Genomic DNA, 24,523 nt, shown 5'->3' with positions numbered 1-24,523 from the left:
CCATATTGTATATACTGTATGTGACACTATAATCCTCCGTAGGCAGTCATAATACACTATCAATATCAGCCATAATACATTAGGCTAAATCGTCAATACAAATATAGAAAAAACAAAGGTACAATAAACAAAGTAACATCTATACCTCTTTGAATTGATAAATAATTAAATTGTGTTCAAATAATACCAGAACACAGAACAGTGTGACATGGATCTGTCTCGCTTTCAAGATTGCTATAAACTGGGACTCCAATAACAATGGAGCTCTGCAATATTAAAGCTGATCTACCCACTAAATAAAAACTAAAAACAATGGAGCTTAATGATCCAGTGATCTGCTACTTACACACACACACACACACACACACACACACACACACACACACACACACACACACACCTTGTTTGGTGTTTCATCTGCCTCCCCTTTAAATAACTACTTTCTAACAGGGAATGTCCAGTTCCCTGCGGCCATATTATACCCGTAACAACTGGTCCTGGACTTGTTGTGTTGTTCTGGTCCTGGACTTGTTGTGTTGTAACTCAAAATGATTTGAGAACTAGTCTGAAGACAACTGATCCCAAATCAGAAGTTAGGAGCAGGATGTAACCAGAGCCTCTGTCTCACTGGTCTCTAGTCCACTTGCTGTGTTCACTTCAGCCACACAGGACAGCTGGGAATGTGGAACAGACACACAGGACAGCGTGCCCATTCAGGCTACTCTGGGAAGGGGTTTTCCAAAGTGTGTACAAACACACAGTCAGACAAGGAAGTACACAGTCACACAAATGCACACACACAGACACACATCCTGTGGGACCTGAGTCGCAATGGTTTATCTACGGTCAGAGCCCCTCGCTGTCTCACACTGTCACTCCTCCTGACTCTGCACCCCAAACTACTTGACTGGCAGTTATCCACCAAGCAAACTAAGATCCAACAAAAGTTCCTCAAGCTGAGATGTTGTCTGGTTTGTATCACAAACACTCCACATGATTGGTCAAACAACATTTATTTTTATTACAAAAATATCCTTTCAATTAAACAGGTTAAAACAGATCATCACATTTTGATGTTTATAAATCAATGGCTTCTAGAAAAATAAAACTTGTGTCAGTTCGGAGGTCATTTCTCCAAATGTAGTTTCAAATGTCAGATCTGAAATGGCACTTTTTTTAAGGTTGCCATGTTGTGGAGAATTTGTCTCCCACACTGTCTTGTCTTACCAGGATGTGGGAAACATCCTGCTTAGGTGTACCAGGATTCAGACGACACCTCAAAACACGATGGCGATATTCATTTTGACACAGCACTATAAAGATTTGCCAATTTGAAAAAGCCCCACTAATAGCAAATACATATTCAATCATATATAATACTGTGAATACATATTTCCAGGCACAAATATCATAGGTCAACATCTATAGGTTAAATTGAAAATAGATTACTTACTCAAAACGTGAACAACATCAAAATATACAGTACAACAAATAGCACCATGCTAACAACAGACAACGTTATTACAGTATCTTCAACCAGAAAGAAGCTTATGTATTTCAAATCCAATAAATCAAAAAAAGAAATATGTGCATTAACGACTACTTTGGTAAACTGGTTAGGAAAGTGCAACAGGTTAACAATTTGATGCCGGAATATTGAATTGAGGTATGTGACATTCAAATATCGTAATTAACATCCAATTTCCCATCTAGATTTTCTACAGACCACGCAATCAACCATCTCCACACAGAAACACACCCATGCGGTATCATGTGATAATTCATATGGATCATGTAGTCAAACATGAGTGGGTTTGCACTGAAAATCGCTTCATCTTGCCAAACCAAAGGTATTACACCAAAAAATATTTTACACTTGTATTTATCAGGTATTTACTCGGAAATTATATGGTAACAATGGGTACTTTCTGGTATTTCCTTCAAGGAACTCAACCCATTCAAATGGTGGCCAGTGGTGTTTGTTGTTACGAATCCGAAATAAATAAACAGATAATTCAAAGTCACTACTGTGTTATCATTTTACCATGTAGTATCCTGGTAAATACCTGGTATTTTCTGTACTGTAAAATAAAGTGCTACCGTTATTTCTCCCACTACGACCACCAAGCTAGTACTGACACTCCAACTCTGCATCGATAATTTATTAGATTCTGTCTTTTAACAACCAAAAAGCATGGCAGCGTCTGAAGTCCAGATAGTACCTCCCTGTTTCAGTACATTTTCTTCCATTTAGTGCCTAATGAACACAACCCAGTTGAACTAGTCAGTTTTCTAAGCTCCCCGGTCCCAACCCTTCTTAGGGTGCATGTAGTGCTTTTTCTTCAGTGCTCAATTATCGTCAGTTAGCGATATTTGTCTTAACACCCCCGTGGGGTGGGAGGGGCAGTAACTCTCAGTAGGGCAAAGTTGCCCCTAGATGTCGGGTCAGTTTAGCATTTTCCCCACTTTATGGTTTGGATTGGGGAACGGAAAATGATCCTATAGCTGTACCTAGGGGAAACTTCACGTCGGAGCTCATAGCCTGACACACTCCATGCAGTGTTTGAGGTACTCCACCGCATGTGTCATCATATGTCATCTTGGGCATTGGAGTTCCGACGAACTCTGGCACTTTGTCCAGGTGGGACTGGGTGCTAATTACAGCTGACGCCCGCTTTTAATTTTTGTCACAGGTGGATTGGCCCTGTTCCTCAGCAGTGATTCGGCCGAGTCAGTGCTCATGCGTGGGGAGATCCGGTGTCCTTTATGGACTCGGCACGTGGAGTTGGCATCTCTAGTAGGGCTCTGAAATAAATGAATGATGATCATGAGTAAAAGTGTTCCTTCCCATAGCCTAACTAGACATAGTAGCACTTTGAGGATAATGTATGAAACACTCCACACAAATAAAACGATCACTATAGCATTATTATTATTTTAGGGAAGTGCTCTTTGTTGTTCCCTAATGTGATAGCTGACCAATCAGCCTGTTACAAAACCTTAGTAAACTTTTTTGACCCGATACAGTGCTATTTTACAGTAAACAAATTGACAACAGAATTTCAGCACGCTTATAGGGAAGGACATTCAACAAGCACAGCACTTACACAAATGACTGACTGTCTAAGAGAAATGGATGATAAAATAATGTGAGGGCTGTTTTGTTAGACTTCAGTACTGATTTTGACATTATCGATCATAGTCTGCTGCTCGAAAAACATATGTGTTATGGCTTTACAACCCCTGCTATATTGTGGATAAAGAGGTACCTGTCTAACAGAACACAGATGTTGTTCTTTAATGGAAAGCTCTCCAACATAATCCAGGTAGAATCAGGAATTCCCCAGGGCAGCTGTGTAGGCCCCTTACTTTTCACAATCTTTACTAATGACATGTAAAACCAGTGTGTATATGTATGCGGATGACTCAACACTATACACGTTAGCTACTACAGCGACTGAAATGACTGCAACACTTAACAAAAAGCTGCAGTGAGTTTCAGAATGGGTGGCAAGGAATAAGTTAGTCCTAAATATTTCTAAAACTAAAAGCATTGTATTTGGGATAAATCATTCACTAAAACCTAAACCTCAACGAAATCTTGTAATGAATAATGTGGAAATTGAGTAAGTTGAGGTGACTAAACTGCTTGGAGTAACCCTGGATTGTAAACTGTTATCGTCAAAACATATTTATACAACAGTAGCTAAGATGGGGAGAAGTCTAAAGCGCTGCTCTTCCTTCTCAACAACACTATCAACAAGGCAGGTCTTACAGGCCTTAGTTTTGTCTCACTTGGACTACTGTTCAGTTGTATGGTCAGGTGCCACAAAGAGGGACTTAGAAAAATTACAATTGGCTAAGAACAGGGCAGCATGGCTGGCCCTTAAATGTACACAGGGAGCTAACATTAATGATATGCATGTCAATCTCTCATGGCTCAAAGTGGAAGAGAGATTTACTTCATCACTACTTGTTTTTGTAAGAAGTGTTGACAAGCTGAATGTACCGAGCTGTCTGTTTAAACTAGTAGCACACAGCTCGGACACCCATGCATACCCCACAAGACATGCCACCAGAGGTCTTTTCACAATCCCAAAGTCCAGAACAGACTATAGGAGGCGCACAGTACTACATAAAGCCATGACTACATGGAACTCTATTCCACATCAGGTAACTGATGCAAGCAGTATAATCAGATTTTAAAAACAAGTCCTTATGGAACAGCGGGGAGTGTGAAGAGACACACACAAAGGTACAGACACACGCATACGCACACAAGAGCTAGCACACCCACTTTACACACACGTACATTGTAATATTGTTGTATTATACATTTTGTATTGTAGATATGTAATAATGTTTTATGATGTACTATTTTATCTTTGCTTTATATGCAATGTAAGTGCCTTAATGTGTTTGGACTCTAGGAAGAGTAGCTGCTGCCTTGGCAACAGCTAATGTGGATCCTTAATAAATACAAATACTGTATCTTATTAGCCGTTAGCGAACTGTATGAAGAACATGTCTGTCGAAACGTCATTGTATCATCAATTCTCAAGAAATGGCAAATAGGGGAGGGACATAAAAGCTTCCTTTCATGGCTATTTATTTTACTCCTGTAACATGTTTGTGTGTAATGTATGTTAGTAATGACTATGTGTGTGTGGCCTTACCTGTGCCTGTGTGTGTAGCTGCTCCTGTAGTCGAGATACTTCCTCTTGCAGGTCCTGGATCCTGCCCTGCGCTCTCTCCCTGTCTGCCCGCTCCGACTTAAAGTCATCTGTGTAGATGAGAACCTGTGAAGAAGAGAGGGAAAGGGTGAGGGTGTGTGTGAGAAAGAGAGAGGGATATGTTTCTGATTCAACTGAATAGGGTGGAACTGTATGTGAGAGAGAGGTTTCTGATTCAATGGGGTTTTCTTAAAAGACTGCTGTGTGATTCATGTGTGCGTGTCAGAGAGAAAGAGAAGGAAGAGGGAGAGCAAGAGTGGGGAGACAGAGGGACAAACAGACAGAGAGATAGAAAGAGAAAAATAAAGATAGAGAACGTGAGCGAGACAAGAGAAAGAAAGAGAAATTGAAAGAGAGAGGAGTCAGACGATCCTACACCACACTAACCTGTTGCTCTAGCATCTGGATGCGGTCCTTGTATCGTCTCATGCTCTCATCCAGCTCTCTCCCCAACCTCCCACAGTCCCCCAACTTCTCCTCCAGTAGGCCGTTGAGCCTGGCTATCTCCTGCTGGAGCAACCCAGCTTTGGCTGAGGCCAACCCTGGGAACAAGCCCAGGCCAGGCCCAGGCTCTTGTGTAGGTCCGTGCCCTAACCTATGCCCCACACCTGGATCAGGGCTGGAGGAAACAGCCAGGGCACTAGACTCATTCAGCTTCTGACACAGGTACCTCACATACTGTTCCCTGCTCGAGTCATACTTTTGCCATTTGGAGTTTAGACCTTCCACCTGGGAAAATTAAGGAGGGAGAGAGGGAGGGGAAGAGGGAGACATTAGTCACAAACATGTACACACACTTGTGCACACACAGCTTCACACAAACACACACACAGAAGGCTGTTCAACTTTGGTTCTGATAGCCCATATGCTATGACAATGTTGGATAACTACAGTCTGCAAAAACACTACTGTAATTACTTCAGTATATGTGTACTACAGTTTCTTTACTATAGTATTCATACTTTAATAAACTGTAAATAGTACAGTATACTACAGTCATGTATATTCAATACTACAGTATTCAGACTAAAGTCTGCAAAAACACTGCTGTGCATACTACAGTAAAGTCTACAAAAACACTACAGTGAATACCATAGTATATTATAGTATTTTTTCATGTGGGTAGAATGGGGTTTCTACAGTGTGTTCCTGCTTACATATGCCACTCTTTGCGTTAGCTTTTGGTTCTCTTCTTGGAGTTTGCTGACTCGAATGTCAACGCGACCAGCTTCCGTATAATCCAATATCTGACCATGAAAAGGGGAAACAAGAGCTCAAAATGATACTATCCATTTAGAAATCCAACAGAAACAAACACAAATAACTTGGCTGAAAAGCACATAATGGCAGAGACAGAGATTCCAAATGCTTTAGTACACACTTCTCTTTCATTGCTTTCATTTTTAGTTTTGAAAGACAGTTACAGTGAATAAGCTCTTCCCAGTGAGCACAAGACATTGAAAATACATAATTTGCTGATGGGGTTGTAGCTCGGATGTAGCTACTGCTGTTCTCCTCTCTCAGTTGGAGTTTAGTGCTTGCAACCACAGGATTGTGGGATTTTGGGTTCGATTCCCGCATAGGCCACATATACTGAATATAACATTCAGTATATACACAGTTTGTGGATATGAGTTAGCTCTTTACACTCGTACCCGTCTACAGGTTCAAAATAGCAGATTTAGGTGATGATAAATGCCTAAATTGGAACGCAGTGGCTGTACAGTAACATGCTATATGTGAAGTCAAAACGCAAGGTCTCTGCTTCCCAGCGCAGTACTGGTTTTGACTGAACTTGCACACCGCGCGTGACAATAAGTTACCCACATCTCTCCCGCAAATGTTGTTGTCTGAGTGAGGGAAATGCTGTAAATGAAGAGGACTCGATGTATTTTGAAAGATGAGACATTGAGGATTATACTACCACTTTGATGTCACACGAGCAAGCCAAACACCCCTTAGTTCAAATGTGCACTTCCCCATGCCATATCATAAAACTCATGTAATATACAGTGCCAACGATTATGATCGCTTGATGTGCAGTTACAAGATGACATGGCGTATTGTGCCGAAATTGGGCAGGGAACACGCATCTGAATGCCCTCGTGATTCTATTATAGTCGCACCAAAATGACTATTTGCTTCTCTGAATTGCCTAACACTGTAAGATTGTATTTCGTAACTTAGCTAGCAATAGAATACGCTTTCAAATTATGCCCACCTGACCAGATTGCGATTTATAATGGACAATTTTTGAATGTACAATTACGTAGGAACTGTGCACACTTTGGAGAGGTGTGTTGCCACATGGAGACACCAGTTAGACCTCTCACATGTCATTTCTTTGTCTTATGTTGCACCTACCCCAAATTTACCATGAATGTTCTTATCATGTTACTGAATGTATCCAGAGCATTTTCAGATTTCGTATTCAACAACTGCGGCAAAAAGTACAGTAAATGTAAAACGCACATAAAATCAACAGTGTAATGTTTGGATTCAGTCTTGTGTCAGATTAACTGTTTTGTCCTCACCCTTTAGTCTAATATTTTTTTTCTCCCATAATCTCCAAACTGTTCCCCTTTGATTGCTACCATGGTTATGCATGTGCTTTCCATATTTCTTCTGTAAGAAACATTTCAATTTAGCCCTATCTATATAGGCCAATTCCCACGAGTGTAAGGGGTTAACTATAATTTGCCTTGGATAAAAGTGCTTGATAACTATGCTATTACGCACTTATTATAAACTGGGTGAATTGAGCCCTGAATGCTGATAGCAATAGCAATAAGGCACCTCTGGGGTTTGTGGTATATGGCCAATATACCACGGCTAAGGGCTGTGGTATATTGGCCATATACCACATCTCCTCGGGCCTTATTGCTTAATTATACAACCTTCATACACACCTCTTTTGCCTTCTGCTGCATTTTCATCTCCTCCGTCACTCTCTCTCCTCCCTTCTTCTCTCTCTCTAGTCGGCCCAGTAACTCCTGACACACCCTGACTGTGGCTCCCAGTTGGCCCCGGAGCTGGTCGGCCTCTCCAGCCAGCGAGGTGCACAGGACGGCACGGGTGGCCTGGGCACGGTCCCTCTCGGCCAGGGCAGAGCGGAGCCTCTGGATATCCTGGTCCTTCTCGTGGTCTGGTTGACGGGTCACACTCTCCAGCTCTCGCTCCATCTCCCTCAGCAGTTGTTGCAACCTCTGTATCTCCTTCAGGGGTGGGAGAAAATAATAGAATAGGCTTCAGTGTCAAATGTGTGTCAAATGCAGAAGATACTTTAAAAAACTATTAATGGACAATATAGTTTTTTGGAATGTTTTATTGTATTGAATTGTGACTTTTATCTGGCACAGATGTGTATGTTTTGTGAAGTTAAGGCGAAACAACACTGGCACCTGCACCGCTGCAGTTGTACACATTGAAATGGAAAAAGAGAGGTTTTTGCTATAGCAACATCCTCTCTGTACTGCAAGGTGGTTTTGAAGCAGGGACATTTTTATCAAGCCTGGTTGGCAAGTTTGGTGGTAGGTTTGGCCTACACTAATAGTCTTCCCAATAGACCTCAGTTGTGAACTAGGGTAGGGTTAGGGTTATCTCAAATGGTGTAGGCTAGTGGCTATTTTCAGAGAAGACCATTTACGGTAGACCTAAACTACACTGCTTTCATAATGTGCAAATTGAAAATGAAAGAAAGAAACAAGCAATATTGTACTTGCCAGTACAAGCAATATTACTCTCAGTACATGTCGCAAGTGTACCTCAGTTTATATTTAGTTTTTATTGCTACTATGGTGTGTTTCGTGTGTATGCTTTGAAAGTAAATGTGTATATCTACATGTTACCTCTTTGTGGGTTGGGGAGAAAAGATAAGCAATTCTAGTTAAATTTGTCTTTTGTTTCTGTTAGTCTTTAGTGACATGGATAGAAATACAGTCTGCTGTCATTCTGATCTAAGAATATTACTCCTGCTTATTATGAAGAAAAAATACATCTGTTTAACTTTGTATACTAAAGGTGTGTTTAGAATAATTTTTGTTGTATTAATGCTATTTAATCTCTCCTCAGACTAATATTATTCTGTTTGTCCTGTGGGTACCTTTGCCACTGTTCCACCCCTTGTGTGTTGCGCTGTCATGGTGTATTTATGTCCTAAAGGATACTTGCAGAGCTGACTTTGAAATTAAGTAGGGCTATAACCTAATATTAAAAAGCACAACTATGTTTCACAGGGTTAGCCTAAACATTAAATGCACCTGATACACATTAAGAACACATAACATACAGTAAATTATACTCACTTGTTGGCTCAACTCTGCTTGCTGAACCGCATTCATTTCTGTGTCTTTCAATTTTTGCTTCAGTTTGCAGATTTCTTTGCATAAACTTTCCAGCAAAGATTCGGCCGGTGCTATGACAACAGGGTCATACCCTTCCACATTGATACAGGTATTTTCGTATTTGCCTAACCTAGCCTTCAAATCTGCGATTAAATTGTCCCTTTTCTTGATTTTCTTACTTAATGTGTCAATCTCCAGCCGAGTTTCGTGGTAGAAAGTAGTCAATGTATGGCAGCTCCGTATTTTTGATTTCAGCGTATCATTATCCAAATCGACATCCATCGTGTTCCTTATTCCAGTCATGTTCCTTATTCCAGAGGTCATTTATCACTGTTGCTTCTGACAGATGGGATGGGGAAAAATCTTCAATATTCCATCAGCTTCTGAAATTATTCTGTTTATTAGTTCGATAGAGTTTGTGTTCGTAGGTTTTGCAACATGTCTTCAAGATTAGACTGAGGAGGATGTCAACTATGTAGCCTAAAGGATGTGGCTCATCTGAATTTGGAAATATATAATTCCGACAATTACAGGGGATTTCCAAGCGGGACTTTCCCTACACAATAGGTGGATTTTTCTTGTACTTTACTTTTTAACAACGTCGGGTAAATTGACAACTCCTTTCCGAGTTGATCAATCATCCATTCCAGTAACAATCTAAATGATATGCTTTCGTTCCTTAATAAATGTTCTAACAATAAAGGACACTGGACTAAATTGACACAGTTTGACGGGAGCAAAATAAAAAAACGCAGCTGCTTGAACTATTTGCACATGCGTACGACTTTTCCGGTAACATAGTAGGCTAACGTTACCTCCCTCTTGTGACATGCGTAAATCCACAGATCATGCAATTCTGGTTTGACGTTTTCTAAACAGACGGCCTTTGCTTGAGTAAACCGCCTTGGTAAAAATCCGTGAAGCAACTCTTTTATCGGATGGAATGTAAATGAGTTGCCGGTAGCTCTATTTTCCTGAATGAATGACAATTCCGATAAATTTCATGAAATGAATATATGTAGCCCTAATCTAGTGTGTTTAATTCAATTGTTTACAAACCAGATGTTGTATTCAACATTATGTGATAAATGAGTTTATCCGTAGGCAAAGACATTTCAACCTCAAACCTATCTAGCCCAATGTAGGGCTTTTAGCCAAAACTCTATGGCCAGTACGGGTATCGAACCCGCGACCTTCGCGTTATTAGCACGACGCTCTAACCAACTGAGCTAACCGGCCAGATGAGACATACTATTGGTAAAACAGAAAATAACATGCGTTCACTCTTCAAGTTCGTAATGATATATTGTAACAACGGACCGACGCGTAACAAATCATGATACCATTGTAACAAAATCGGTTACCAATGTCAAATTTATTTTCCGTGTCGATGTAGGCCACTGCCCTAAAGAAAGTAAGATCTGAGTGGGTAACAGCTCGTCACAATTTTCTAGGCACTGTGGGGGCCATGGGTAGAATAATTGCCGAAGGCCAGTGGTGTAAAGTACTAAAGTAAAACGAATTTAAAGTACTACTTAAGTAGTTTGTTGGAGTATCTGTACTTTACTTTACCATTTCTATTTTGCCAACTTTTACTTGGACTTCACTACATTCCTAAAGAAAATAATGTACTTTTTACTCCATACATTTTAATGCAGTTAAGTTTATGCAAGAAAACTGATGGATTGGTAATTCATTGTATTTTTAATCAGTGATTATTAGATAAATTACACAATAATATCAATACCATTCTCATTACAGTGCAATACAATTCGAAAATTGCATGTAAAATACATAAAATACAACAAAATACAAATACAACACACATATATATATACAGTACCAGTCAAGTTTGGACACACCTACTCATTCAAGGGTTTTTCTTTATGTTTTAAAATATTTTCTACATTGTATAATAATAGAGAAGACATCAAAACTATGAAATAACACATATGGAATCATGTGCTAAAAAAAAGTGTTCAACAAATCAAAATATGTTTTAGATTTGAGATTCTTCAAAGTAGCCACCCTTTGCCTTGATGACAACTTTGTGCACTCTTGGCATTCTCTCAACCAGTTTCATGAGGTAGTCACCTGGAATGCATTTAAATTAACAGGTGTGCCTTGTTAAAAGTACATCTGTGGAATTTCTTTCCTTCTTAATGCGTTTGTGCCAATAAGTTATGTTGTGACAAGGTAGGGGTGGTATACAGAAGATAGCCCTAATTGGTAAAATACCAAGTCCATATTATGGCAAGAACAGCTCAAATAAGAAAAGAGAAACGACAGTCCGTCATTACTTTAAGACATGAAGGTCAGTCAATACGGAACATTTCAAGAACTTTGAAAGTTTCTTCAAGTGCAGTCGCAAAAACCATCAAGCACTATGATGAAGCTGGCTCTCATGAGGACCGCCACAGGAGTTCAAGTAACAGACACATCTCAACATCAACTGTTCAGAGGAGACTGCGTGAATCTGGCCTTCATGGTCAAATTGCTGCAAAGAAATGACTACTAAAGGACACCAATAATAAGAAGAGACTTGCTTTGGCCAAGAAACACGAGCAATGGACATTAGATCTGTCAAAATCTGTCCTTTTGTCCGATGAGTCCAAATTTGAGATATTTGGTTCCAACCGCTGTGTCTTTGTGAGATGCAGAGTAGGTGAATGGATGGTCTCTGCATGTGTGGTTCCCACCGTGAAACATGGAGGAGGAGGTGTGATGGTGTGGGGGTGCTTTGCTGGTGACACTGTCTGTGATTTATTTTGAGTTCAAGGCACACTTAACCAGCATGGCTACCACAGCATTCTGCAGCGATACACCATCCCATCTGGTTTTCACTTAGTGTGACTATCATTTGTTTTTCAACAGGACAATGACCCAACACACCTCCAGGCTGTGTAAGGGCTATTTGACCAAGAAGGAGAGTGAGGGAGTGCTGCATCAGATGACCTGGCCTCCACAATCACCCGACCTCAATCCAATTGAGATGGTTTGGGAAGAGTTGGACAGTGGAGTGAAGGAAAGGCAACAAGTGCTCAGCATATGTGGGAACTCCGTCAAGACTGTTGGAAAAGCAACAGTCTTGAAGGAGTTCCCACAGCTGGTTGAGAGAATGCCAAGAGTGTGCAAAGCTGTCATCAAGGCAAGGTTGGGTACTTTGAAGAATCTAAAATATATTTTCATTCGTTAAACACTTTTTTGGTTACTACATGATTCTATGTGTTATTTCATAGTTTTGATGTCTTCACTACTATTCTACAATGTAGAAAATAGTACAAATAAAGAAAAACCGTTGAATATGTAGGTGTCCAAACTTTTGACTGGTACTGTATATATATTGATGTCACAAATGTATAATTTGTACTGTTCTTTATTAAAAAAAAGTAGATATTTGTTATATTTGACTGTGTAAAACCTAGAACTACTACCTATTTATCTGAGATTGAGGCAAATATATAGCATTTATCATGTTTTAGGGAAGACCCAGATGCAGACAGTGTCGAAGTAACAAAAGTTTATTACTAGAACAGGGGCAGGCAAAACAACAGGTCAAGGGCAGGCAGAGGTCAGTAATCCAGATCAGAGTCAAAAGGGACAGAACTGCAGACAGTCTCAGGGTCAAGGCAGGCAGCGGTGTGACAATGTACAGTACGGCAGGTAGGCTCAGGCTCAGGGCAGGCAGAATGGTCAAAACCGGGAAAACTATAAAACAGGAACTATAGAAAAAGACAGGAGCAAGGGGAAAACCGCTAGTAGGATCGACGGATAAAACGAACTGGCAACAGACAGAGAACACAGGTATAAATACACTGGGAATAATGGGGAAGATGGGTGACACTTGGCGGGGGGTGGAGACAAGCACAAAGACCGGTGAAACAGATCAGGGTGTGACAGCATTTTGCCAAAAAACACGATTATTTGTCTCTGAAATGAAACCATCAAGTGATAGATTCTAAACAAATACATGTCTGTCATTGACCAACCCCATGCCATAATTAGAAAGTGAAAAAACACATCCATCTCCATCATAATTTCTATAAACAATAAAAGATAATTTACCAACATTTCTGAAAATGGATATATAGCGTTTTGGAATTAAACTCTTCATGTGAAAATGAGTGAAAAAAGCAAATGAATAGGAAAAATATTTGCAACCATGACTTCAAACCATCTACTTCAACACTTAAACCTATATTTCTGTAACAATTTATTTTCCGTTTTATTTCATGCCAACATCAAAACAAAGCATAGAAGTCAATGTCATACTATATTGCTTGATCTACACTGTACTCCCTCCCCTTGCTTCATTTGAAATGCATCCAACCTGATACAGTCAAATGGGGGATGTTAGCATTATCTTCGTAAACTCAACTCCCTATGCTCCTCTTCAGGCATGAGCAAATCATCCATTGGATAACGACCATCGTCACCTATATCTTGGAAGAAATATTCCTCACTGTCACAGGCAGTGCTGTGCACACCCTTCTGGCAGTCTGTAGCTTGGCTCTGGTGTCTCTCCTCACTCTCACTGGTATCACTCTCTTTACTTTCACTGGTATTGCTGCTATCACTGCTCTCACTAGTGTCACTGCTCTCGCTACTTTCACTGCTTTCGCTACTATCGCTGGTATCATTGATGTTACTTGTGTCTCTTATGTCAAAGTTAACAGTACTGACGTCACTGGTATCAATGCTGACACTGGTCTCACTGAGAGAACCAGAGGCTTTGAGGAAGCTCTCTACCAATGCCAAGGCTGCGCTGCTCTGAACTGTATCGCCAGGCTGGCTGTGGTTGGTTGTCAAGGCGGTGGGAGAGAGTGTGCTCTGTTTCACTGCCCCCTGATTAGTGGGTAGGTCCAGCTGCCCTTTGACCTCAGAGCTGCTGTTGTTCTCTGCACTCAAGACTCGGACGGCAAACACTCGGATCCAATTCTAGAGAAGTGGACAAGACACAGATGGGTGAAATAATGGTTGGTTGTCGTCAGTTCATACAGAATGGTAATCCTTCATTTTAAATCAAATCAAACTTTGTTGATCACATGCGCCGAATATGACTGTACAGTGAAACTCTTGCTTCCGAACCTTTCCCAACGATGCAGAGTTTCAAAAATAGTAACTAACACAAGTGGAATAAAATAAAATACACAAGAATGGAGCTACAGTGCATACGGAAAGTATTCAGACCCCTTGACTTTTTCCACATTTTGTTACGTTACAGTGTTATTATAAAATGTATTGAGTACATTTTTTCTCTCATCAATCTACACACAATACCCCATAATGACAAAGCAAAAAGAGGTTTTTAGATTTTTTTGCAAATTTATAAAAAAACAAACAGAAATATCACATTTACATAAGTCTTCAGTCTCAGTACTTTGTTGAAGCATCTTTGGCAGCTATTACAGCCTCGAGTCTTCTTGGGTATGACGCTACAAGCTTGGCACACCTGTATTTGGGGAGTTTCTCACATTCCTCTCTGCAGACCCTCTCAAGCACTGTCAGGTTGGATGGGAGCGTTGCTGCACAGCTATTTTCAGGTCTCTCCAGAGATGCTAGATCTGATTAAAGTCAGGGCTCTGGATGGATCACTCAAGGACATTCAGAGACTTGTCCCGAAGCCACTCCTGTGTTGTCTTGGCTGTGTGCTTAGGGTTGTTGTCCTATTGGAAGGTGAACCTTCGCCCCAGCCCCACTTCCCTATATCTGTCTTTCCTCTGTTTCATCTCCATGTCAGCATTATTGTCATTTCCGTTTTCACTGTCCAGACGCTGTCCGTATTCTGTTCCTGTCTGTGGTTTTTTAAATGTTCACTCCCTGTGCCTGCGTCTTGTCTCCAGCAGCGATCCTTACTGTGATGCTTGGCATTCAGGCCAAAGAGTTCAATCTTGGTTTAATCAGACCAGAGAATATTATTTCTCATGGTCTGAGAGTCCTTCAGGTGCCTTTGGCAAACTCCAAGCGGGCTGTCATGTGCCTCTTACTGTGGAGTGGCACAGCGGTCTAAGGTGCAGCGGTCTAAGGCTCTAGAGGCGTCACTACAGACCCTGGTTCGATCCTGGGCTGTATCACGTCTGGCTGTGATTTGGAGTCCCATAGGGCAGCACATAATTGGCCCAGCGTCGTCCGTGTTAGGGTTTGGCCATCATTGTAAATAAGAATTTGTTCTTAACTGACTTGCCTAGTTAAATAAAGGTTAAACTAAAAAATTTAAATTAAAAGTGTGACTTCCGTCTGTCCACTCTACCATAATGGCCTGATTGGTGGAGTGCTGCAGAGACGGTTGTCCTCCTGGAAGGTTCTCCCACCTCCACAGAGGAACTCTGGAGCTCTGTCAGAGTGACCATCGGGTTCTTGTACACCTCTCTGACCAAGGCCCTTCTCCCCTGATTGCTCAGTTTGGCCTGGCGGCCAGCTCTAGGAAGAATCTTGGTGTTTCCAAACTTCTTTCATTTAAGAATGATGGAGGCCATTGTGTTCTTGGGAACCTTTAATGTTGCTGAAATGTTATGGTACCCTTCCCGAGATCTGTGCCTCGACACAATCCTGTCTCGGAGCTCTACGGACAATTCCTTCAACCTCATGGCTTGGTTTTGCTCTGACATGCTATGTCAACTGTGGGACCTTACATAGAGAGGTGTGTGACTTTCCAAATCATGTCCAGTTATTTGAATTTACCACAGGTTGAAACATCTCAAGGATGATCCAATGGATGCACCTGAGCTCAATTTCGAGTCTCATAGCAAAGGGTCTGAATACTTATGTAAATAAGGTATTTCTGTCATCTTGTGGTATTTTGTATAGACTGATGAGAAAAATGTTTTATATAATCCATTTTAGAATAAGGCTGTAACTTAACAAAATGTGGAAAAAGTCAAGGGTTCTGAATACTTTCCGAATGCACGGTATATACTGGGAGTACAAGTACCAGATCAATGTGCACAGCTACGAGGTACTTGAGGTCGATACTGTATCTACATGAAGGCAGGGTAAAGTGACTAGGAATCCAGATAGATAATAATAAGAATAAAATAAAGAACAGAGTAGCAGCAGCAAATTATGAGTGTAAAAGTGTGTGTGTGAATGTGCGTGCGTGTATGTATGTTTGTGTTGTGTCGGTATGCGTGTGTGAGTGTTATGTATGTGTGTGTGTGTGTGTGTGTGTGTGTGTGTGTGTGTGCGTATGTACTGTAATGTTTGAAGGTGTGAGGGATTTGTGTGGGAGTGACATTGTAGAGTGTGTGATTAAATGTGTGTATATGGTGTCAATGTATAGTGTAGTGAGTGTGCGTAGGGTCAGTGCAAGATAGAGTCAGTGCAGATTGTTTGGGTACCATTCATTGGCTATTTTAGCAGTCTGGCTATTTAACACACAGGACGTTGGTGGCTCCTTAATTGGGGAGCACGGGCTCATGGCAATGGCTGGAGTGGAATTAGTGGAATGGTATCAAATACATCAAACACATGGATTCCAGGTGTTTGATGCCATTCCATTCACTTCGTTCCAGACATTATTATGAGCTGTACTCCCCTAAGCAGCCTCCTGTGATTTTAGCAGTCTTATGGCTTGGGGGTAGAAGCTTTCTCGAAGCCTTATGGTCCGAGAACCGATGCTCCGGTACCGTTTGCCAGACGGTAGCAGGGTCAAGAGTCTGGCTTGAGTGGCTGGAGTCTTTGGCAATTTTTTGAGCCTTCCTCTGATGAGCTAGTAGATTGTAAATGACTCGTAAGCACATACTGTATGTAGTAAGTGCTTTGTGCAGACAAAATATAAATGTCAAATTAAGATTTTGACAGGCTTAGTATTGTGTAAAAATGCGTTCTTATTATAAGTATATGACATAACAGGACACAGGATATTATGACAAGTGCAAGACTAACCTTTCGAACGTTTTCTTCACTGCCTTGGCTGTTGTCTCTTGTATCCCCAATAGCATTGGAGTCAGTCTGTTGAAACAAACCAACAGAAGATACAGTAAATGCAACCATCGCCATTTTCCTGACATATTGTAAATTGATTGCATCTTTCTCATTTTATTGTTTTGATATGCACTCTGTGAAATTATGTAAATCTGAGGATCTTTACCCTGTCCTCCAGTGATTGGCTCTCACTCTCCAAAGAATGGCTCTCGGAAGACTGTGAAGGGGAACAGATTACAACAAAATGGACCAAGGAGGTATTTTTCAATGTATTTATTTTTGTATCGACTAACAGCCCTAGTATTTGCACAACCAGAACAACCTACATTAAATACAATACTACAGTTTACGGTAGAATACTACAATACTTACTATAGAATTCTATAGCAAACTGTAGGATACTGTAGAATACTATACTACACACTGTAGTGTCCCTCAATCATTTATGGTACTTACTATACAACATTGTAGTATACTGTAGAATACTATAGTAAATACTACAGTATTATCTGCAAAAAAGGCTCTGTAGTAAATACTACAGTAATGTCTGCAAAAACACCAGTGTGCAAAATACTGCACTTTTTATACTACAGTATTTAATTTGCATTTACTCTGCCCATTCCCCTCCCCATATAGCAATTTATGCCACGCATAAGTGAGAAACCTACATGCCAAGTATAGACCATATATTGTGTTCTCTACAGGTTATAGAAAAGAGCAGAAGCTCTGAACTATCCGTTCAGACCCCAGTCCTACCTGCGTACAGGTTATGGAAAATGTGTTCTTTTAGTATTTCTCCAGTAGGTTTCCTGAAGGAGAAAGCCTCCACTTCTATGTCAAAGATAATACAACTAAAACACTATAGTAAATACTATATTAATGTCCGCAGTAAATACTACAGTATACTACAGTCCACAAAAATACTACAGTAAATACTACAGTACTGTATACTACAATCTGCAAAAACACTACATTAATTACTATAGTATATACTACAGTTTTCTTTTACTCCAGTGTTTATACTATATTTTACTGTGAATACTACAGTATACTACAGTAAACACTACAGTGAATACTATAGTATTTATACCATAGTATACTTAAGCAATAAGACCCGAGGGGGTGTGGTATATGACCAATATAACACGGCTAAGGGGTATTCTTATGCAGGATGCGACTCGGAATGGCTAGATACAGCCCTTAGCCGTGGTATAATGGCCATGTACCATAAACCCCGAGGTGTCTTATTCCTATTATAAACTTGTTAACAATGTATTTAGAGCAGTAAAAATATATGTTTTGTCATACTCATGATATACGGTCTGCTATACCACGGCTGTCAGCCAATCAGCATCCAGGGCTCGAACCACCCAGTTATTAATATAGTATTTTTTCAAGTGGGAAGGATAATACTGGAGTAGGAATACTGTTGTTGTCACTCACCTCTGAATTGGATTCCAATGATTCGGACTCAGACTCTGAACTCTGAAACGCAATTTAACACAGATTGAATATTAAAGATTAGAGCCACTTGATTAAGGAGAACAGGGGCGTCTGTATCAAGCGTACGTATCAAGCGTCTCAGAGTATGCTGATCTATGATCAGTTTTGTCTTGTAGATCCTATTGAATAAGGTTACATGGACAATGGGGACCTGATCCTAGATCAGCACTACTGCTCTGAAACGCTGTGTGAATACGCCCCCAGATATATTTAGGCATTGCTTGTAATGTCAATACTTTTGAGCAGAAAATAATGAGCCTTTTTTAAAAAGATGAACTTACTTGGTCCTCTGAGGTACTTTCTTCAGAGCTCTATAAGAAAAGAGTTATAAAAACATTTACAGTGGGGAGAACAAGTATTTGATACACTGCCGATTTTGCAGGTTTTCCTACTTACAAAGCATGTAGAGGTCTGTAATTTTTATCATAGGTACACTTCAACTGTGAGAGACGGAATCTAAAACAAAAATCCAGAAAATCACATTGTATGATTTTTAAGTAATTAATTTGCATTTTATTGCATGACATAAGTATTTGATCACCTACCAACCAGTAAGAATTCCGGCTCTCACAGACCTGTTAGTTTTTCTTTAAGAAGCCCTCCTGTTCTCCACTCATTACCTGTATTAACTGCACCTGTTTGAACTCGTTACCTGTATAAAAGACACCTGTCCACACGCTCAATCAAACAGACTCCAACCTCTCCACAATGGCCAAGACCAGAGAGCTGTGTAAGGACATCAGGGATAAAATTGTAGACCTGCACAAGGCTGGGATGGGCTACGGGACAATAGGCAAGCAGCTTGGTGAGAAGGCAACAACTGTTGGCGCAATTATTAGAAAATGGAAGAAGTTCAAGATGACGGTCAATCACCCTCGGTCTGGGGCTCCATGCAAGATATCACCTCGTGGGGCATCAATGATCATGAGGAAGGTGAGGGATCAGCCCAGAACTACACGGCAGGACCTGGTCAATGACCTGAAGAGAGCTGGGACCACAGTCTCAAAGAAAACCATTAGTAACACACTACGCCGTCATGGATTAAAAACCTGCAGCGCACGCAAGGTCCCCCTGCTCAAGCCAGCGCATGTCCAGGCCCGTCTGAAGTTTGCCAATGACCATCTGGATGATCCAGAGGAGGAATGGGAGAAGGTCATGTGGTCTGATGAGACAAAAATATAACTTTTTGGTCTAAACTCCACTCGCTGTGTTTGGAGGAAGAAGAAGGATGAGTACAACCCCAAGAACCCATCCCAAACGTGAAGCATGGAGGTGGAAACATCATTCTTTGGGGCTGCTTTTCTGCAAAGGGGACAGGACGACTGCACCGTATTGAGGGGAGGATGGATGGGGCCATGTATCGCGAGATCTTGGCCAACAACCTCCTTCCCTCAGTAAGAGCATTGAAGATGGGTCGTGGCTGGGTCTTCCAGCATGACAACGACCCGAAACACACAGCCAGGGCAACTAAGGAGTGGCTCCGTAAGAAGCATCTCAAGGTCCTGGAGTGGTCTAGCCAGTCTCCAGACCTGAATCCAATAGAAAATCTTTGGAGGGAGCTGAAATTCCGTATTGCCCAGCGACAGCCCCGAAACCTGAAGGATCTGGAGAAGGTCTGTATGGAGGAGTGGGCCAAAATCCCTGCTGCAGTGTGTGCAAACCTGGTCAAGAACTACAGGAAACGTATGATCTCTGTAATTGCAAACAAAGGTTTCTGTACCAAATATTAAGTTCTGCTTTTCTGATGTATCAAATACTTATGTCATGCAATAAAATGCAAAGGAATTACTTAAAAATCATACAATGTGATTTTCTGGATTTTTGTTTTAGATTCCGTCTCTCACAGTTGAAGTGTACCTATGATAAAAATTACAGACCTCTACATGCTTTGTAAGTAGGAAAACCTGCAAAATCGGCAGTGTATCAAATACTTGTTCTCCCCACTGTATATGTATTACAATTAATAAGCATAGTACATTTGAATATTTAAAAAGTATAAATAATGTCTTACTCATGCAAGTAATTATAAAGTGTAACGGATATGTGTTAGATAAAGACCTATTCTGATTTTCGCCAATACACTTACAATTGTATGTTTTACATTCTACACCTGGTGACATTTTAATATTATTCCATTCAACCCACCTTGAGCTCTGAAGTGTCACTTTGATCCGGAGATTGTGAGGCGGATGAACTTAACCTTTGCGTTTGATTCTGAAACACAATGCCAACAGAAAACCGCAATGCATTTAATGACAATCTGTGCCAGCATCAACAATCATCATGCTTATTTCAAATCTTAACAAGTCCACCATTGCCCAAACAACTCATTGTAGGGATAAATATGGGTGTATACAGTGCAATGACCTCTACCTCGATATACAATCTAAACTTGAGGTTTGGCACAGGAATGATGAACTACCGTAACTGTCAGCTTTTCTGACTTGGACTGCGGTGGAGGTTGACAACGTGATTGCAGTCAACGGGCTTGCGTTTGTGTGCATTTTTCAGACCCACACCGAAACACAATAATCAAACTGCAGATACTTTTGATTGCTTGTTTTGATAGCACTTACCATGTTTGATGATTCCAGTTCGCTCTGCTCCAAAATAACTTTGTACAGAATCTGTCAAAAGAAACAAATACAGTAGGAGAACACAAAATAACACAAAAGTCTGATGTGTTAAATCTATATCATCTCATCATTTACATTTTATTGTGAATAAATTAAGATTGTTCAATAAAAACAAGGGTACTTACTGGGTTGGCATAAACCGCCCCAACCAAGCAAAAAATCACTATTGTAATCTTCATTCTACAATGAACACAGAATATTAACATTGTTGATTTTAGTAACTGTGGATTGATGCATTAGGCCTACTGGAATCATTTTTTGTATTTCAAATAACATGTATCAAGCGTCTGAATAAAACCATCAATAATTGTCCTAGGTGTGCTGTTAAAAGAAAAGCATAAAAATGTTGCCAACCCAAACAAGTGAGACAGTCGCTTAGGCAGTGCAATTCATTTCCCACATGCAGATTTTTCATATACATTTTATATACTATAGCTATATCCACTCTATATACTACAACTATATACACTTTAGTGTATAAATTCTGTGCTAAACCTGTGTATTGTGTATGTGTTGAAATCGGTCCTTTACCTTTTCCCCAGTTCTTCCAGAATCAGATGTTTGTAGCTGTAAACCCAACTCTGCCAATGGTCCATGTACTGTGTACAGTAGTAGTTTGGAACGCCAGGCACTACTATCCCACTGAATGTTGAGACAATAAGAGCGGGATTAAGTGGATGTGGTGAGTTGAGGAGACAGACAGGGCTATATACTAACCAGAACCCTCAATTAACATGATCGCCTCACTTCCTCCCAGCCAACTCAGCTTCACCACACTTTTTGTGAAAGTGTATGGGTGCCGGATACCGAACGCACACACACCACACGTGATTCCAAGAGCATGACCACATCGGCCACACCATCTCCTCCACCTTCAGGGCCTTCTACATCTCCATGGCCTCATCTTCATTTTCTACTACAGGATCTTCATTGCATCCTGGACCTTGTACCACAAACAGAGCCCACAACCACAATTTCCCAAGTAGCTACCGCGTCACACAAATGCTTCTCTAGGACTGCTTTCGATGGCTATGTCTGGACTGATTGTTAATCGGCAAGTAAACAATGTATTAAAGATGCTATGCTATACCATAGAAAATGTTTACATTTTGGGGGAATAAAAGCGGTTTTCATTTGTACTTAGAAAATTGTAGATTGCCTTTATCCAGAGCGGTATTAGAGAAGAGTATATAACAGATAATTTACAGAATGTTACCAGTGGTGTAGTGGAGGGTAAATGCACACAAACGCTGTTCATGCACATTTTTTATTTTGCACCTGCATTTACCTACCTTTTGCAGAAAAATGCATTGAAAGTAAAGTGAACATTACTTTACTCACACTGACTGGCGATCAGTGTTCACCCACATATTTTTAATTGAGAATGCATTTAGTTGACAATATGGTTTTCATCTTTCGTCTTGTTAATGAAAACATCAATAATAAAACACCTTTGCAATTAGTCTTAATGTTTTACAGTAGGCTATACAATTACCATTTTGAATGGAGAAATACAATTACAGTAAGAGTGCAGGATTGAAGAACAGTTCTGGCTCATGACATGGTTGCACCATAAGCCTTTAAATCTCTGAGATTTCATGTGCCATCCTCCATGCATATTGAGTTACACCTGCCTGGGTCTAGTCTCCAATGCAACCAAGGTCGGGAAATTTTAAAACATAGGTAAACGGAAAGATGAAATGATACTGTGGTGTAGCTGTTCTTACACTGATCTGGCATCCAGCAACATTAAGACAGTTATATACAGTTTAAAATATTACATGACATTACATATTATAACACTTTACCCAATACATTTAGTGTGTTCCCTCAGGCCACTCCTCCACTATCACATATTTACATATTTACAATACAACATCTCATGTGTGTAGAGTGTGTGTCTTATCATGTATAAAGTGTTGGTCCCATGTTTCATGAGCTAAAATACACAATCCCTGAAAATGCACAAAAAACGTATTTCAAAAAATTGGGTGCACACATTTGTTTACATCACTGTTAGTGAGCATTTCTCCTTTGCCAAAATAATCCATCCACCTGACAGGTTTCTGCATAGTGTTCCTTTAATTTAGAGTACACATTCATTAGCATACCTCTCATTTAATTGAGGATACACTGACTCATTAATGTTATTACATGAATATAAACATATCATTGAACTGCATCTCTGAGGGAAATACACTACATGGCCACCACATCGAACGTCGAACATCTCTTTCCAAAATCATGGGCATTAATATGGAGTTGGTCCTCCTTGTTGTTATAACAAGTTAGTTATAACTAGATGTTGGAACATTGCTGCGGGGTCTTGCTTCCATTCAGCCACAAGAGCATTAGTGAGGTCAGGCACTGATGTTGGGCAATTAGGCCTGGCTCGCAGTCGGCGTTCCAATTCATCCCCAAAGTTGTTGAGGTCAGGGCTCTGTGCAGGCCAGTCAAGTTCTTCCACACCGATTTCAACAAACCATTTCTGTATGGACCTCTCTTTGTGCAAGGAGGCACTGCCATGATGAAATAGGAAAGGGCCTTCCCCAAACTATTCCCACAAAGTTGGAAGCACAGAATTGTCTAGAATGTCATTGTATGCTGTAGCTTTAAGATTTCCCTTCTCTGGAACCATGAAAAACAGCCCCAGACCATTATTCCTCCTCCACCAATCTTTACAGTTGGCGCTATGCATTGGGGCAGGTAGCGTTCTCCTGGCATTCACCAAACCCATATTCATCTGTTGGACTGCCAGATGGTGAAGCGTGACTAATCACTCCAGAAAACGCGTTTCCACTGCTCCAGAGTCAATGGCGGCGAGCTTTACACCACTCGGCCATGAAAACCCATTTTATGAAGCTCCCAAAAAACAGTTTTTGTGCTAACGTTGCGTCCAGAGGCAGTTTGGAACTCGGTAGTGAGTGTTGCAACTGAGGACAGATGATTTTTACACGCTACTCACTTCAGCACTTGGCGGTCCTGTTCTGTGAGCTCCGAGACAATTCCGCTTCACAATAACAGAACTTACATTTGACCGCGGCAGCTCTAGCAGGGCAGAAATTTGACGAACTGACTTGTTGGAAAGGTGGCATCTTATGATGATGCCATGTTGAAAGTCACTGAGCTTTTCAGTAAGGCCAATGTTTGTCTATGGAGATTGCATTGAAGTGTGCTCAATTCTATACACCTGTCAGCAACAGGTGTGGCTGAAATAGCCAAATCCACTAATTTGAAGAGGTGTCCGCATACCATTGGCCATGTAGTGTATCTGCTTGGCTCTCTGAGAGGATAGCATGATTTCATATACCGTATTCATTGCTTGCACTCATGTTAGCACTGCCCCAGATGATAATAAAGCATGGCCAGGGACAAGTCCTCATGG

General features: G+C 40.7%; 2 protein-coding genes and 1 non-coding gene across 3 annotated transcripts; all 3 read right to left on the bottom strand.

The window, feature by feature from the left end:
• Positions 1-996: 996 nt before the first annotated feature.
• LOC139578880 (TNFAIP3-interacting protein 2-like) lies at positions 997-9,851 on the bottom strand. Its single transcript, XM_071406988.1, has 6 exons — positions 9,038-9,851; positions 7,643-7,948; positions 5,891-5,980; positions 5,121-5,462; positions 4,677-4,799; positions 997-2,805 (listed from the first exon to the last, which is right to left on the bottom strand). The coding sequence occupies exons 1-6, from the start codon at positions 9,398-9,400 to the stop codon at positions 2,659-2,661; spliced, it is 1,371 nt and encodes a 456-aa protein (XP_071263089.1). The 5' UTR covers positions 9,401-9,851; the 3' UTR covers positions 997-2,658.
• A 390-nt stretch (positions 9,852-10,241) lies between these two features.
• On the bottom strand, positions 10,242-10,315 carry trnai-aau (transfer RNA isoleucine (anticodon AAU)). Its single transcript has one exon. It is a non-coding gene; the product is annotated as a tRNA-Ile (tRNA).
• A 2,266-nt stretch (positions 10,316-12,581) lies between these two features.
• Positions 12,582-21,874, bottom strand: scpp1 (secretory calcium-binding phosphoprotein 1). Its single transcript, XM_071406987.1, has 9 exons — positions 21,670-21,874; positions 21,264-21,318; positions 21,079-21,129; positions 20,648-20,716; positions 18,784-18,813; positions 18,443-18,484; positions 17,166-17,216; positions 16,961-17,026; positions 12,582-14,014 (listed from the first exon to the last, which is right to left on the bottom strand). The coding sequence occupies exons 1-9, from the start codon at positions 21,732-21,734 to the stop codon at positions 13,436-13,438; spliced, it is 1,008 nt and encodes a 335-aa protein (XP_071263088.1). The 5' UTR covers positions 21,735-21,874; the 3' UTR covers positions 12,582-13,435.
• Positions 21,875-24,523: the final 2,649 nt, after the last annotated feature.

Source organism: Salvelinus alpinus, chromosome 6 (assembly GCF_045679555.1).
Source record: "Salvelinus alpinus chromosome 6, SLU_Salpinus.1, whole genome shotgun sequence".
Lineage (NCBI taxonomy): Eukaryota > Metazoa > Chordata > Actinopteri > Salmoniformes > Salmonidae > Salvelinus > Salvelinus alpinus.
The sequence above is the reverse complement of the archived record's forward strand: the minus strand, read 5'-3'. Positions and strand labels throughout refer to the sequence as shown.